Source organism: Athene cunicularia (assembly GCF_003259725.1).
Source record: "Athene cunicularia isolate RWA chromosome 1 unlocalized genomic scaffold, athCun1 chr1_part1, whole genome shotgun sequence".
In the NCBI taxonomy this organism is placed as follows: domain Eukaryota; kingdom Metazoa; phylum Chordata; class Aves; order Strigiformes; family Strigidae; genus Athene; species Athene cunicularia.
In genome coordinates this window covers 125,159,798-125,174,174 of record NW_020799091.1, presented here as the reverse complement: position 1 = coordinate 125,174,174, position 14,377 = coordinate 125,159,798, and the positions used below count along the sequence as shown (strand labels likewise).

At 44.7% G+C, this 14,377-nt stretch overlaps 1 protein-coding gene across 1 annotated transcript in view; it reads right to left on the bottom strand.

Annotated features, from left to right (window-relative positions):
• Positions 1 to 384: 384 nt before the first annotated feature.
• Positions 385 to 14,377, bottom strand: part of GTF2E1 (general transcription factor IIE subunit 1) — a 63,568-nt gene continuing 49,575 nt past the window's right edge. The window contains exons 3-5 of the mRNA XM_026849346.1: positions 12,206 to 12,407; positions 6,486 to 6,733; positions 385 to 2,121 (exon numbers count right to left, since the gene is read on the bottom strand). Coding sequence (XP_026705147.1) covers positions 1,691 to 2,121; positions 6,486 to 6,733; positions 12,206 to 12,407 — 881 coding nt within the window. The 3' untranslated portion in view covers positions 385 to 1,690. The remainder of the gene's footprint in view (positions 2,122 to 6,485; positions 6,734 to 12,205; positions 12,408 to 14,377) is intronic.

Genomic DNA, 14,377 nt, shown 5'->3' with positions numbered 1-14,377 from the left:
GATCTTGGAAGTCTGTCTCCACAAGAGTACCATTTTAACTAGCAATATGATGTCTGTGAGACCTCCACCATCAGCCTACATTTCCCTCGAGGAATGAGGAAAGGAATTGAAGTGCAAAAATCAAAAAAGGCCTCCCACAGCACCAGTGTAATGAAACATCCTTCCTGGTAGTGCAGGAGGTTCCAGGAGGCATTTAAGGAAGCTTTGGTAAGGAGAAACAGTGTGCAGTGGGATTTCAAATAGTCCTTCCCTCAAAGGAGAGCCTCAAATTGTTTTTTTTTCTTGAATCGAGTAAATCAAAATGGTAAGCAAACAACATTCCCAACTAGGCACATAACAAATTGAAAGAAGACAAAGGGGAGAAGTTTCTGTTTATTTATTCCTCTTCAAATTGACTTAAAAGCAAATTTAAAACACTGTTTAAAAAAAGAGGGGATTTAAAATATCAAGAAGCTGAAAACAAAACCACAAAGGAGGCATTACAAGGTTAGCAGAATATAGAAAGCATAGTTAGTATAAAACAGATTTACAGTCTCAGTGAACAGCAAATTCATGCTGCCCATGTAAACGGAACAGCACATAATACCACCCCTACCCTCTGGAACACAAAATTCTTTTCTCATTTTGTTTTATTGTAGTACTGGATAGGAAAACGCAACAATTTTAAAAAACAACATCTTCAATTGAAAGAGAAAAGCATTAAAAATATCATATTGCTCTTTAGGCACTGATAAATGTTTTTCTATGGTAAAAGTGTGTGCCCAAGCAGAATTCAAAATTGCATAACTCCTCTTCAAATGATACAGCCCTGGTCTGACTGTAAATAAAACTACCTATGCTATTTGTCTGGCACTGCCTGGCTGTGGCCCTGCCCACTACCAACAGTCTGCAACACTGGGGCTTGGACAGGGCCAGGCAGCAGTAACAAGCAGCAATACTGGAAAATGAAGGTATCTCCTGATAAATCGGAGTGCTCTGACAGCTCAGATCTAGGGAGGGCTTTCATTACGTGGACTAAGAGGGACTGTGTGTGCTTGCCAAGGCTTTTATTCTGTGTGTTTCAAGTTACACCTGACCTTGAGGTGCTGAGACCAAGTAAGGAGCAAATGGGAGCAAGAAAAAGTTGCCGCCTACAGGCCTGCATAGAAAAAGCTACTGGGGTGGCCAGTGGCTGCTGGCAGGTGGTCAGCTACAAGCCCTGCCCGAGTCTGCCACCAGCAGACAAGTGTTTCCCTCTCCCCTCACTGAGCACAGGCAGCTCTGATGTTACTTATGCCCTCCTCTGTGGAGCACTCTGATCAGACTGCAGAGCCTTTAAGTCCTCTGAGGGTGTGGGTGTGGACTTCACTGGGATCTGTAGGATCTGAAACAAAGATCAACTCAAAACAATCGGGGGGAGGCAGCTGCTGGGGCCTGGGAGAACGTTAAAGCTGTGCCTGCGTGGGGCACCCTGAAGCAGATTTTTACCTTGAAAGCAACCCCATTTCTGAGACTTGTCCTCCCCTCCCTGTTTTGGCACATGCAGCCTTCCAGCGCCCCTGCTCTGGTGAGCAAGAGGCCTGAGATTAGCAGTCCTGAGCCCCAGTGTCCCCACACACAGGAGAGGAAAGATGCGCTTCAGTCTTCTGTTTTACTAGGGAGTCTCTGTCTTAAAAAGTCACTTTTTAAAAACCATCATGGCAGGGAGCAGTTAATCAAACATGTCCTCAAACATGCGTTGCCCCATGGCTATGTAAACCTCTTTTTCCTCTGGCGTCATCTGGGCCACCAGCTCAGGGCGTTGGCTCACTTGGCTGTAGGAGTGTGGACGCCCAGCCACCGTGACAGTGGGGTCTTCTGCCACCACCTCAAACTCTTCATCCTCCTCCTCATCCTCCAGCCCGTATGTTGTGGTGGCTGTGGCGGGAGGGCGGGGAGGAGATTCCTCCTCCGACTCGCTCGTCTCGCTCTCAGAGTCACTAGCATTGGCACCGGAGAGAGGAGCAGCACCTCCGACGGTGACTGTTGAAGCAGAAGGTGTCTTCTTCTCGTGGATAAGCAGGGCACGCATCACCTCCTCGTTATCATCCAGAGCTGCCCGGCCCTCCTCACGCTCCTGGAAGGCATCCAGATCCCGGCCCCCTGCAGACAGACAGAAGGGAGTTAGTGTTTCCTCACAGAGATTTGGGTGATGGCCCTGAAGGCTTTCTGCACCTGTATTCATTAGTGCTGCTGAGCACGCTTGGCCAAGTCACACCCTTTCTCCATGTCACCTCCCTCTCTCCCTTACAAGATAGTTACGGGGTTTTTTGCAGAGCAAGTATTGACATTTAAGAGTCGGGTTGACCCAGCGCTGAGGGATCTGGTGGAGTTGAGAACGGTCAGGGTGAGGTTCATGGTTGGACTGGAGGACCTTCAAGGTCTTTTCCAACCGAGATGATTCTGTGATTCTGAGATCTCCTGTGAGCTGGGAGCCCTGGAGCCACTGAGGCTCCCAGCTGAGAGCTCTGGCCAGGAGAACACTGCAAGAGAAGGCAACGAACACATGATGGGTGGGTACTTGGAAAACATCCCCCTCAGGGAGGTGTCCCTCAGCTGGGCTGATGCACTTGCCTCACTGTAGAGCAGAAAGCAGTCCCTGGGACCTAAATCTGGGCTTCCAGATACCCAGACTATGCACCCGATGATGACACTTCTCTGAGATACTGTGCTGGGTTTGTGCATGTGGTGGGGGTTTTGGTGGCAAGGGAGGGGGCTACAGTAGTGGCCCCTGTGAAAAGCTTCTAGAAGCTCCCCTGGCTTCAAGTCAGACCTGCTGGCCAAGGCCAAGCCAGTTAGCGATTGTGGCTGCGCCTCTGTGATAACATATTTAAGAAGGGGGATCTGAGAGGGGGTTGGAACTGGTGAGGAGGAGTTACGAGAAGGGCACCTGTGCGAGCACCGAGTTCAGTGGAAGGAAGGAGGAGGAAGGCGGAAGGTGCACCAGAGCATGCAGCCCCCTGTATCCAGTGGTGAGATGGCAGGGACCCCCCTGCCACCCATGGAGGTCACTGGAGGAGCAGAGACTCACATGTGGGGGACCCCAGGACCCTGTGGGAAGAAGCAGCCCACACTGTTGTAGTTTGGTGCTGGGAGGAGCAACACACAGAGGTGATCCACGCCAGAGTATCTTGAGAAGATGCATCCTGTAAGGAGGACTCAGAGAGTCTGTGGAGGGCTGTCTGCTGTGGGAGGGACATCCCGCGGGGCAGGGGCGGATGCAGAAGAGTGCTGCCCCCTCCTTGGAGGAAGAAGCAGCAGGACTGACTGCACCCCTCATCCCCTGCCCCTGCACCGCTGGGGGAGGAAGGCAGAAACATCAGAAACAAAGGTGGGCCTGGGAAGAAGGGGGAGAGTTGGGGGGAAGTGCTTTAAGATTTGGTAATGCTCCTCACTGTCCCATTCTGTCTGCTAAGTGTCATCATTGTTAGTGTTTTGAATGAAAGTGATGTCTTTCTTTTCCTCCCCTAATGTGCCTGTCTTTTGCCTGTGATTTTAAGGGGTGAGTGACCCCTCTCTGTCCTTATCTCCATTCCTGAGCTTTTTGATGCATTCTTCTCCTTCCCAGCGCTGGGGCAGAAGGAGTGAGTGAAGAGCTGCATGGTGTGCAGTCACTTTCTGAGCTCAAACCACGAGATACAGATACCCTGTGACTAAACTCCAAATGATGCCACTCATCAGAGATACAGCAAGTATCTTGGTGCTGTTTCAGAGGTGAACAAGCACAGGCTGCTTCCTTTTTGTCCCTTTTTTTTCCAGGTGCTATGACCACAGCCTGGAGGACTTGCGGTGATGACCAAGACCATGGGACACAGACCATAAATACAGACCTAAAACCAGGCCTTGCCCTGCCAAGCTCCCCACCTATAAGGATTAAGACAGAGAGGCAGATGAATCCAGGCAGTACACAGAAACCATGTGTTATAAAACAACATTCAAAGCAGCTATGTCTGGTAAGCTCGGAAGTGCACCTATGAGGCAGGAAGAGGAAAAGCTCATTACAGGAACGTGGTGGTGGCATTGAGCAGGATCTCTCTCACCAAGCAGATGCAGCTTCCAGCCTGCAGCCAAGCTGCGCAGCACAGTGTGGAAGGCTGTGTTAAAACAGCTCCGGCTCTCCAAGCTGAAACGCAGCCCAGGCGGTCTCTCTGGCTCCCTACCTGCACCTCTTATTTGAAGGGGACTGCAACTTCCTAGCTGAAGACACATGGCCTGTGCTCCTCTTTCAGTAAGCTTAGCTGTATAATAGCTGGGAGAGTTTGACATGGCTTGGGGAGGCAGGGTGTCTACAGTTCACAGATTCAAATGGTAGAATTCTGTTCAAAAAGTTTCATTCTTCAGAAAACATCCCCTAATCCTACTTTAAATGAGAGGCCCATGAGTTCCCCCAGCACCAGTAAACCTACAGGCAGTATGGAAAAAAAAAAAGAAAAAAACCCAGAACAAAAAATCAAATACAGAGAACGTTATGTAAAAACAAGGCCTCAAAAGTAGGACAGACTCCCCGTGGCAAACTTTCTTTCCTGCACCTAAAGTCGCTGCCCATGAACGATTGCTGGAGCTGAGGTGACAGTATTCTGCCTTCATACATTAACGCCACTTGCCTGCTTCTCCAAGACCTGGATCCTCATGGTTTCAGCACCACATCCAGGCAGCTGGCACCCAAGCCTTTCCCCCAGGGTCAAAAATTCACTGCTTAGTTTTTTCAACTGGAGATGAAAAAAAATCACTGAGAAATGGTAAGTTCTGCACTTAGCACTAAAAGCCAGGGGAGTTTGTGGTCACTCCTTTCCTGTGGTAAAATAAAGGCCAAAAGACCCACCCCTAACTTCATGGGACTCGTGTTTTTATTGTAAATGAAGCTGTAGTAATGGATGATGGCTGCAACTACTATTATTAATGCATTGGCAACATTCTTGAAAGAAAGGAAGAATGAAGGTCTTGTGCTCAGCCTGTTGCTTGTGACTGTAGAGAATAAGAGGCTGTTGGAGAGCATCTCTGTGAGATAATATCGTAGCTCTCATCACATTGAGAGCTGTGAAACAACCACAGCCTGGGGTAACTCCTCAAAGTCTGAGCCATAAAGCCAGGAGTGGGGCTGCCTCTTGGTTGTGAGAACTGTTCCTTTCAGATCCAAGCAGCGATTCTTTTCTGCCAACCGTCCCAAGTTTCCTTTCTCCCTATCTATGTCATCCAAGAGCTACAGAAACGTGCTGCAGCAGCAATTTCAGGCTATTTCCACAAGTCCCCTCTTCGATCTCCAGCAGTGGTGGAGGTTAAGTAGTGAGGCCATCATGCTGTAAGGACGTGTACTCCTCTTCCATGTCCTTCAGTGGCATCTCAAAAACATTTATGCTGTGTACACCAAAAGTCAACTCAAGGAGCCAGTTTAAAACTACAGGCGAGCTGAATGTCTAGCAGAAGAATGGGGTGAAAACACACCACGGCTGGTGAGTAACAACATTGCTACAGACTGCAAGAGGAGGTTGCTTCAATCATCTTACTTCCTTTAATCAATTTGGAAAAAGTTTTGGCATCCGTATGCTTGAAAGGTGTTAATATGCAAACAAGATTGTTAAGAGATCTTCTAATCACAGTTTAACATCCATTTTCTTCACTCCTCTCCTGAGCACTGCACTCATTTCAGGTTCTATGCTTACATATGTGGTTCCCTTTAGCCAACTTCTCTTCCTAAGGCATCAACAGTTTCATTCTGTAATCCTCAAATGACTTGGAAGAATACATCTATTGATTCACTCTTGTAAAAATCATAGAAGGTCTCTACTTCCTATTTTTAGTGTGTAAGTTTAAATAGCACACTTACCAAAATGAAATGTTTCTACTAGTGGTTCCAAGATCTTGCCTATTGTCTATAGACAACCTGACCCCAACAGGAATGAAAATAAAAGCAAAGGTAACGACAAACAAATGGAAAGTAATAAGGATTTACCTGCCATGGTGACAGATCTTCCTACTCTACTTTCAGAAGCTTTATGCCTGACATATTCTTCATATAAAACACATTTTGAAAAATAATTGGCAAGAAGGTGGCTAGGAGCACAAAACCAGTGCTGCTGGTAGATTTGGTAGGCTTCAGAGTCACTGAACATTAATAAATGCTGGTTTTCAGCAGTGACCTGTTAGGGCGGCAGCTTTCTCAGTGAGACTGAAAGACCTTCATCCAAAAGCAATAAACTCTCAAGGTGGAAGACATAACAGATAATTAGAAGCACAAACAATTTTGTGGGTAATTCAGCTTTGCTGACCTACATCTCAATCCTGGAGCTAATAAACCAGGATTTTTTTACATCTACCTACACGCAGGTGCTTTGCACAGCAGAAGGGAGCAGACAAAATCTGGAGTGTAGGGAACAGCAGCTGCACACACACAGGGGAACATATTTTTGACAGCACTCTAAGAGCATCATGTAAGTAGAGCAGTACTTCTGCTCTGTGAAATTTCTTACCATCTTTGATTTCATCAGGGTCATAAGCCCCCTGCACCGTGCTCTCCCGTAGCCAAATCGGTCTCTCTCTGGCTGGCTTTCCTTCAGTTGCAGACCGGTTAAGATCCTCCTGGTCCTCCATGCTGATGACAACATTCTGGGTATACAAGTCCTCATATGATGGTCCTTTTGTAGTCCATGCTTCCCGATGGTGTCCACTTGCAAGGCCAGTTGCTGTCCCCGAACCAGCACCAGCTGCACGCTCCTTGCTACATAAAAGTGAAAGAGATAATAACAGAGCACTCAGAACAAGCCCCTCCTCAGCCAGCATTGCAACACTTAAACTATTATTAGTTATCTCCCATGATTTGCCCCAAGAACTTGAAGTCTGATTTCTAACACATGGTGCCAGGAATTTCTATACCAGCTTGCTGGTTTGGGGAACTTGGAGGTCTCTAATGGGAAACCCTAAATGTGGCCATGGCAACTCTTGCAACAGACACTGAAAAGAAGAGACAGCACTACAGCTGCTGATGTAGTCATGTAAAAACAAACATAAAATCCTGGAGTACCCTGAAATAAAACTCACAGCAGCTAAACATAGTTGAACAGTAATCTGGTATTTAAAGAAGTCTCTTTCTGGCCTTTTCACAGCAACCCCATACTGCGTTAAAAAAAAGCACTAAACAAGTCAGATGATAGGCTCAGAGACCCAACATGCTCAGACCTGTGAACAATTATTAATCACAGGACTCATGGAGAAGTTAACTCACCATGAAAAGCGCAGTTCAAACCTTTGCTGAATTGTGAGTGACGAGGCCTGTGGTAAGTCACATCTCCTGTGTTACACAGAAGATCTGTACTATCCACAGACACACTCCTAGGAAGACTGGGGAGTTAAGGAGAAGAGATCAGAGGGCACCTTCAAACCAGAGGACCAGGGCTGGGCAAAGGGCTTTGTGTGATCATGGTGTGTGGGAGAAGGGAAGACAGAACTGTCTCCATCATGGAAAAGCTGGAGAAAGGTGATGGCTGATGGGAAGGGTACAGCAGTCAAAGCCTAAGCCCTCCTTTACTTTCTGAGAGAAGATGCAGCCAGCACATTTTCCTCCAGGCTCCTTTCTAGCTCAGGAGACTGATGGAGAAAAGAAACATTCCTGCTTGGATCTGATGGAAAGAGGACATCAGGTGGAGTATTTTCTGCATAGCGATGGCAATAAGCCTAAAATACTCTCTCTGGCCTGTGCTGTTACATATGCATTAATCAGGGAAAGCAGCTGAATGGAAACTCACTGCTGTCTGGGTGGGGGAAGCCAAACATGACCGTTCCTATACTTCAAAATCATATTTCATCTTCTCAGAGAAACAGATTGACTGCAGACTGCGCCCACCCTCAGCCACATAATTTCAGTCATCTGACTGCCAGTGGTACCTCAGGCTTTTCACAGGTATCAGACCTGCCTGGACTCCTCCTCTTGTCCAGAGCAAATCCACCAAGGATACTTTGGAGCATTCCTGCTCTGCTGACAGCTGAGCTGACAGAAGTTGTCAGTGAGCATGGTTCAGTCACTGCTACCTACAACCCTTCCTCCAACCCACAAGCTTAAAATAAGGTTGCACTTGGAAAAAGACCTGAGTAATATGCATTTTTTTAATCCAGCAAAAACTTAACCACTGCTTGATGAGCTACTTCTGCTGGAATTTTAGGGGTAAACAGTGAGGGGAAAATATGCAGGTCAGTAATAATTTTTCTTCCCCAGATAACAAATACCATGTTCAGCTGCAGTTTCTCCCAACAGTGAGTTTTCTGGTGTCTGTTAGCAAAATACTTTACAGCATCCATGTTAGCACCTGTCCACTGGTTCTCTCCTGCAGCCAGACCCACTAGCAGAGCTTCACAGCAGCCTTGAATTTTGGGGCAGAAGACTCATGCACATGTATTGCTTATATAACCCAAGGAACCACACAGAGACCTTCTTCCCAATGTGTTATTTCAAGTGTTGGTACCTTTCAGCTCTCCAAGACAGGCATGTGTTCTGTGAAAAGCACCACTCTGCTTCCCACACAATAGAAATCTCTAACTAGCGTTTCCCTGACGATTTTATGTAATCCACTTTCTTCACAAGATACACAATGCAGCTCTCCCCCAAGCTCTCCCTCCCCATGACTGCAGCGTGACAGCTAAATACTCAGGAGTGCCAGGAACTGCCTAATAATACTTTTGCACAGAGGTCCCTGTAAGTGTGCCTGAATGGACTTTTTTTCCTACGCAGTATCATTTAGCAGCAAAGCACTTATTCCATGACATCAGGAACATTTAGAAAATGAAAGTAACAACTCTAAGAGACACCTACAGTACCAATTACTTTAAGCCATCTACTGCAATGTCCCACACTTAGGTGGAACCATGCAGACACTTGCTGTCTGCTTTCGGACCCCGGTGAGTTTTGCAAATGGGTCTCAATTTACTTCATTGTTTGTGGAACTGCATCTTCAACGATACTGTTGGTAGGAGTCAGCATCCCCTTGAGACTGCATGACCAGGGAAATACTGCTTACTGCCAGAAGAAATCCTACTGTTCAGCAACCCCAATCCAAAGTACAGGATTAAACACCACGGATCAGGCACGAGCAAAAGGCCAGAGGTGCCAGTTGCCTTATGGGCAGTGCAGAGCAGATGAAGGGAGTGCATTCTTAAATACATATCTCTCTCAGAGCAGATCTGCTTTTTCCCCACCTAGGTCTAGCCTTTGCATGGCCGTCCTGCAACCAGGAACTGTGGCAGCTCAGTGGCCCAGATGTGGCTATGTTTGCTTTGTGACCCATTGTTTTTTTTAACCCGATGGAAATCCCTTAGTGAGTGGTTAGCTGCCTTTAAAGGCGACATAAATAATCCTCAACATAGCCGAGGTATGGCCCAGAGAAACCACACTGTGCAATGGGGAAATAACTTGAAATATTCATCTCAATCCTGCCCAGACTATTAAGAAAAGATCTTGCGTAATGGGGATAACTCTTTTTGTGCCATGTTTGAAATAAAGCAGTTTTTCACTTAGCTGCTCTTAAGAGCTTCAACTTCGTAACAGCCAGCCCATGGTCCTTGATAACATGACCACAGAAAACCAATTCTGTGAAGATTTTTGTTGGATAAAACCATACAATTCTGACATATGAAAATGGAGGGGATATCAAAATCCATCTGTTTTAGAAAACCACAGAGAAGGGCTTGGGCAAAGCAGGTTTATTTCAAAACCTGTGGGGCTAATTCATGCTCTGACAAGGTTAAGAAAATTAATGACCTCCTAGAAAGATATAAATGAGGATCTGCCCAGTTTCCCACGGCAGGTGAATGACAGTTATGCAATGTCAGAGTGGTCGCTTAGAGCTGTAACTCTCCTGAAAACACATGAAGTTGCCTGTGTCAGTGCAAAGAGATGATGTAGGCACTTCGCGACCTTTTCTGTTTGTTTCAGAATCACAAAATGTCAGTTTTGTCAATTATTTCAGACACTCAAGGCTCCATAAAAACAGACGGAATGATTAACCCAGGGTTTGACACTTTAAAAAGAAAAAAATCTCACAGCAGCGCTTTCATGCAATTAGCTACTTTGAATTAATAAGAGTTAATAAATAATTAAATCATTGTATGTGCTGAAGCAAATTGTGTTCAAGTAAGCATTTAAAAAGCCAGCTATTTGTTTTGTCATTCCTTGCACAAAGTAATTAATCATTTACAATGTTTTTTAAGTATTCAAGAGTCAAGTAAGTGGGTGCTGCTATTTAATCATGGGACTGCACCAGGCTTCTGCTGTTATAACTTCCTGTGCACAGAAGGGGAAGACTGAGAAATTACTCTTTTTAGTAAGGTTATCCCAGTTCTACTACTCAAACTACAGAAAAGGGTTTTTAAAGCAAAGGTTAGTGATTCAGCTTGAGCATAAAACTTCAAAGACTCCCCATATCACCAAAGTCATGTTGAGTGACCTTATAAAAATCTTTTCCCCTCTCTATATTGCTTCTGTTTATGTATCAGAATGATAAGGAAAATTAGCTACCTTCCTGGCTAGAAAGAGACTATGCATATGTCCTGGTTTTGGCTGGGATAGAGTTAATTTTCCTTCTTACTAGCTAGAATAGTGCTGTGTTTTGGCTTCAGTATGGCATTTGGTTCGAGAAGAATGTTGATAATACACGGATGTTTTCAGTTGTTGCTAAGAAATCAAGGACTTTTCAACCTTCCATGTCTTGCTAGTGTGCAGGTACACAAGAAGCCGGGAGGGAGCAGAGCCAGAGCACCTGACCCAAATTAGCCGATGAAATGTTCCATAACATATCACATCATGCTTAGTAGATAGAGAAAGATCAGTCGGGAAGCAGGGGCCTTCCCATATCTATATTTTAACCACTGTTCTCCATACCAAAATGGTTTTAACCATTTCTCTTGAGTAGGGAAATGCTTGCTCCTAATAGCTAAGATATTGAACTGTACAGGTGGGAGGAAGAACTTATCCCTGGCCAACCCTCCACTATATACTAAGCATAACTTTATGTGATATGGAACATTTCATTGACCAATTTGGGTCCAGTGCTCTGGCTTTGCTCCCTCCTGGCTTCTTGTGTACCTGCACACTAGCAAGACATGGGAGGTTGAAAAGTCCTTGACTTCTTAGCAACAACTGAAAACATCTGTGTATTATCAACATTCTTCTTGAACCAAATGCCATACTGAAGCCAAAACACAACACTATTCTAGCTACTAAGAAGAAAAATTAACTCTATCCCAGCCAAAACCAGGACACCACAGACAAATAATTTTTTATTATATTAATTAGAAACTGTCTAGCATAAATAAATTAGGAACATTCATTCTCAAGGTTAGCCTGAGAGAACAAAGGAGTATCCTGCTTGCTCTACCATTAGCTAAAGCCAAGCACCCCAAGGCACTGTTGGAATGCTTCCCCTTGTGGTACTTTTTCCAACCCTCCTGCGTGTTTAATTAATTTTTTTTAAACACAGAGAAGTGCATCACATTTCACCACAGCTGACAAAACTGACAGCTCCCCACATCCTTCTGCATTATTTAAACATCATCTGTTTTTCTACAGCTAGGAATGTTCTGAAAGAAAGTGTCATTTCCCATGGGTAGGAACATTTCAAAGAGTTTTTGACTATAACATGGTCTCCTCCCAAAAAGAAGAGGTGTGTAACAAGTAGGAGAAAATTAGAAGAAAAAATACCCTTATTACAAGTAATGTCTTCAAACTAGAAAGCAAAGTGTAGAATGCAGACAGATTAGTTTCAAAAGTTGGGTAGAATCAAAAGGAATAGGTGAAAAATAAGGGTTTGAGAGAAAGAAGACAGTGTAGATGGCACCTTCATGGCTTTGCCAAATGGCTGCAGTTTGTATTTCTTAAATACTGGGGCAAGGGCTTAGTATACATACCAGCTGCAGCACAGCAAGCAGCAGATAATTTGAGTACCCCACTCTCCAGAAAACTACATGCAGGAGACTGAATAGAGAATAGTCATCTACCTTGTTTAGTAAAAAATTGTTATGGCCCTTTATCTTCTTATAAACCACACATTCCTTGGGGAATCTGTCAGTTGTTTGCATAGTTGGTACTGAACAACTAAGTTCTCAATGCAGCCAGAGGCTGCACAAGGTTTGGGAAAGTCTCATGGAGTAATTGAGCGTGCTACAAGGAAGCAGCACAGTGAGAGAAGACCAGGTATGTTCCCACCTCTGCTTCAGGGCAGGAATCTCTGTGGGTTCTGGCTCGAGGATTTCATAGGCTAAGTTAACATCTTCCGTCTCACGAAGCAGCGCATAGATGGGCTCGATCTGCTCATTAAATCTTGCCACGAGTGTCCTTGCATCCTTTTTGGGCATTGCCGATTCATCTTCTTCCACTTCAGTCTCACAGAAAGTACAGCGGAAAGTTCCTAAAATGAAAAAAGTTGCTAAGCACTGGAAGGAAAGCAACAGGTCCAGCTCTTTATACAGCCTTTTAAACAGCAGTGCTTTGCTGTTTTCTTAGCTTGATGCTAAATAAGTTTTTCTCCCCCTGACAATCCCTTCCTACACACAGTGCACCTGGTTATTATTTAAGCAGACAACAAAGATGCCATCCAGTGATACCCAGCTGGGTACAGTTCCTCATTCTGAAAAGCCCAGATGGGCTGCAGTACCTCTACTGAGATATCTTCTAAACTCAATCCCTCTTTCTTGCTGCACATTTTAAATGTCAGCTATGACTGGGCTATGGCAAAAAGCTATACAATGTGCTCTTAGGAGTTCAAATATCATCTGTTTCAGGTGCTTGCACGAGTTATCTCCCAAGCCACACAAACAGGCTAATTTCACAATGAAACTTGGGTAGTTTCAAACTGCACCAACCAGCCTGCAGTAACTGCTAGTATAACCATTTTCACTCTGCAATTAATGCAAAGAAGATTGGTTCTCCTCCTGTTTCAGGGCCAAAACATGCAAAACAGTCATTACTGCAGAGCAGCAAATGCAAAAACTTAGCCCACCTAACCCCCATATTAACTGATTGAAATTAAGAATGGCGAGGTAAGAATTGTATGAATTGCAATTAAAAATAAACTCCTTTTACAGATGTCATCACAATCTACCAAAAAAAAGTTCAAACATGAAGGCAACTGAAATGGTTGTATGGCAACGCAGTTACCAAAAACCTGCTGAATTCCTGCACAGCAGGCTTTTCAGTTTCATTGCTCCATGACACGAGTAGTACCCTTGGGGCAGTAAATGTACAGTAGGACCTCACCCTGTGGTCCACTATGAGGGGAGAAGCACAGTATAATGACTTACCCTTGGACTGAGAACATACTGCTGCCTCCCCACAACACTTACATCCAGGGTAATGCTCACAGGCTTCTTGATTTTTTTCATCCCTCTGAGATTTTTTAAATTTATCCATTCTGTGACACCTATACACATCTAGAATCATCTCTCAGTTACCCCAGTGAAGAAAGGAAGAGATCTTTCTACCAATAGGGAGCCTGAGGATAGGTTATATCAGGGAAATTATACATTTATGTCTGAAAATCACAATCAGAATCAGTGCTGAAGCCTGCTATATCACTGATGCTATGTACAAACAGAGTCAAAAGAAAGAATGGGGTTTGCCCAGGACACGCAGGCACGATGTAATGAGACAGGCTGGCAAGTCGGCACTTCTGGTATCTTGTTTTGCTGCTTACACAGATTTGTTAGTCTCGTCACTTCATTTTTCAGTGTACCTCCTTCTCTGCCTGTAATACAGTGATAAAACCAGACCTAACTTCTTTGCTGATGGCTGTGAGGGCTAGACAATGCTTGCACGCTTCTTGGAAAACACACAAAAGAACTGTTTATGACAGGAGGTTGGTCTGTTGCCTTCCACCACAGTCTGTAGAGATGCAGTTTTCTACGTCAGCACCATCTGAAGTAGCTTTTGCTCATTGTTACTCATAAATTAATGCGAGTGTGTTGTATATGTGGTCTGTAATATGTACACATTTTCTGCAATAAACTCTCTCTTTATAAAGTTTATTTGCATGTAAAAGCTAGAGCACCCAACAACAGCAGTATACAAAGTAAAGGATAAGTGGATAAAGTGCTCTTCTCTCCCATCCAAGCATGAAACACTCTTGCTTATTTTTTCAGGCTGTAAAAATTGCCCCTACTGATTCAAAAACTGCACATTATATAAGCTGTCAGCCCGGCAAACACTGAAGCCAAAGTTTGCTCTCCTTATCCCACATCTGAGGCTACTGGTGTGACAAATTGGCAAACAAGTTGAATCAATTTAAAATAATTAGCACATCTCAGTTCCCATAGTAGACTACATGAACAAACACAGGTTAATGAGGAAAACTTCCCTCTTTTTACACCCCCCCCACCCCCC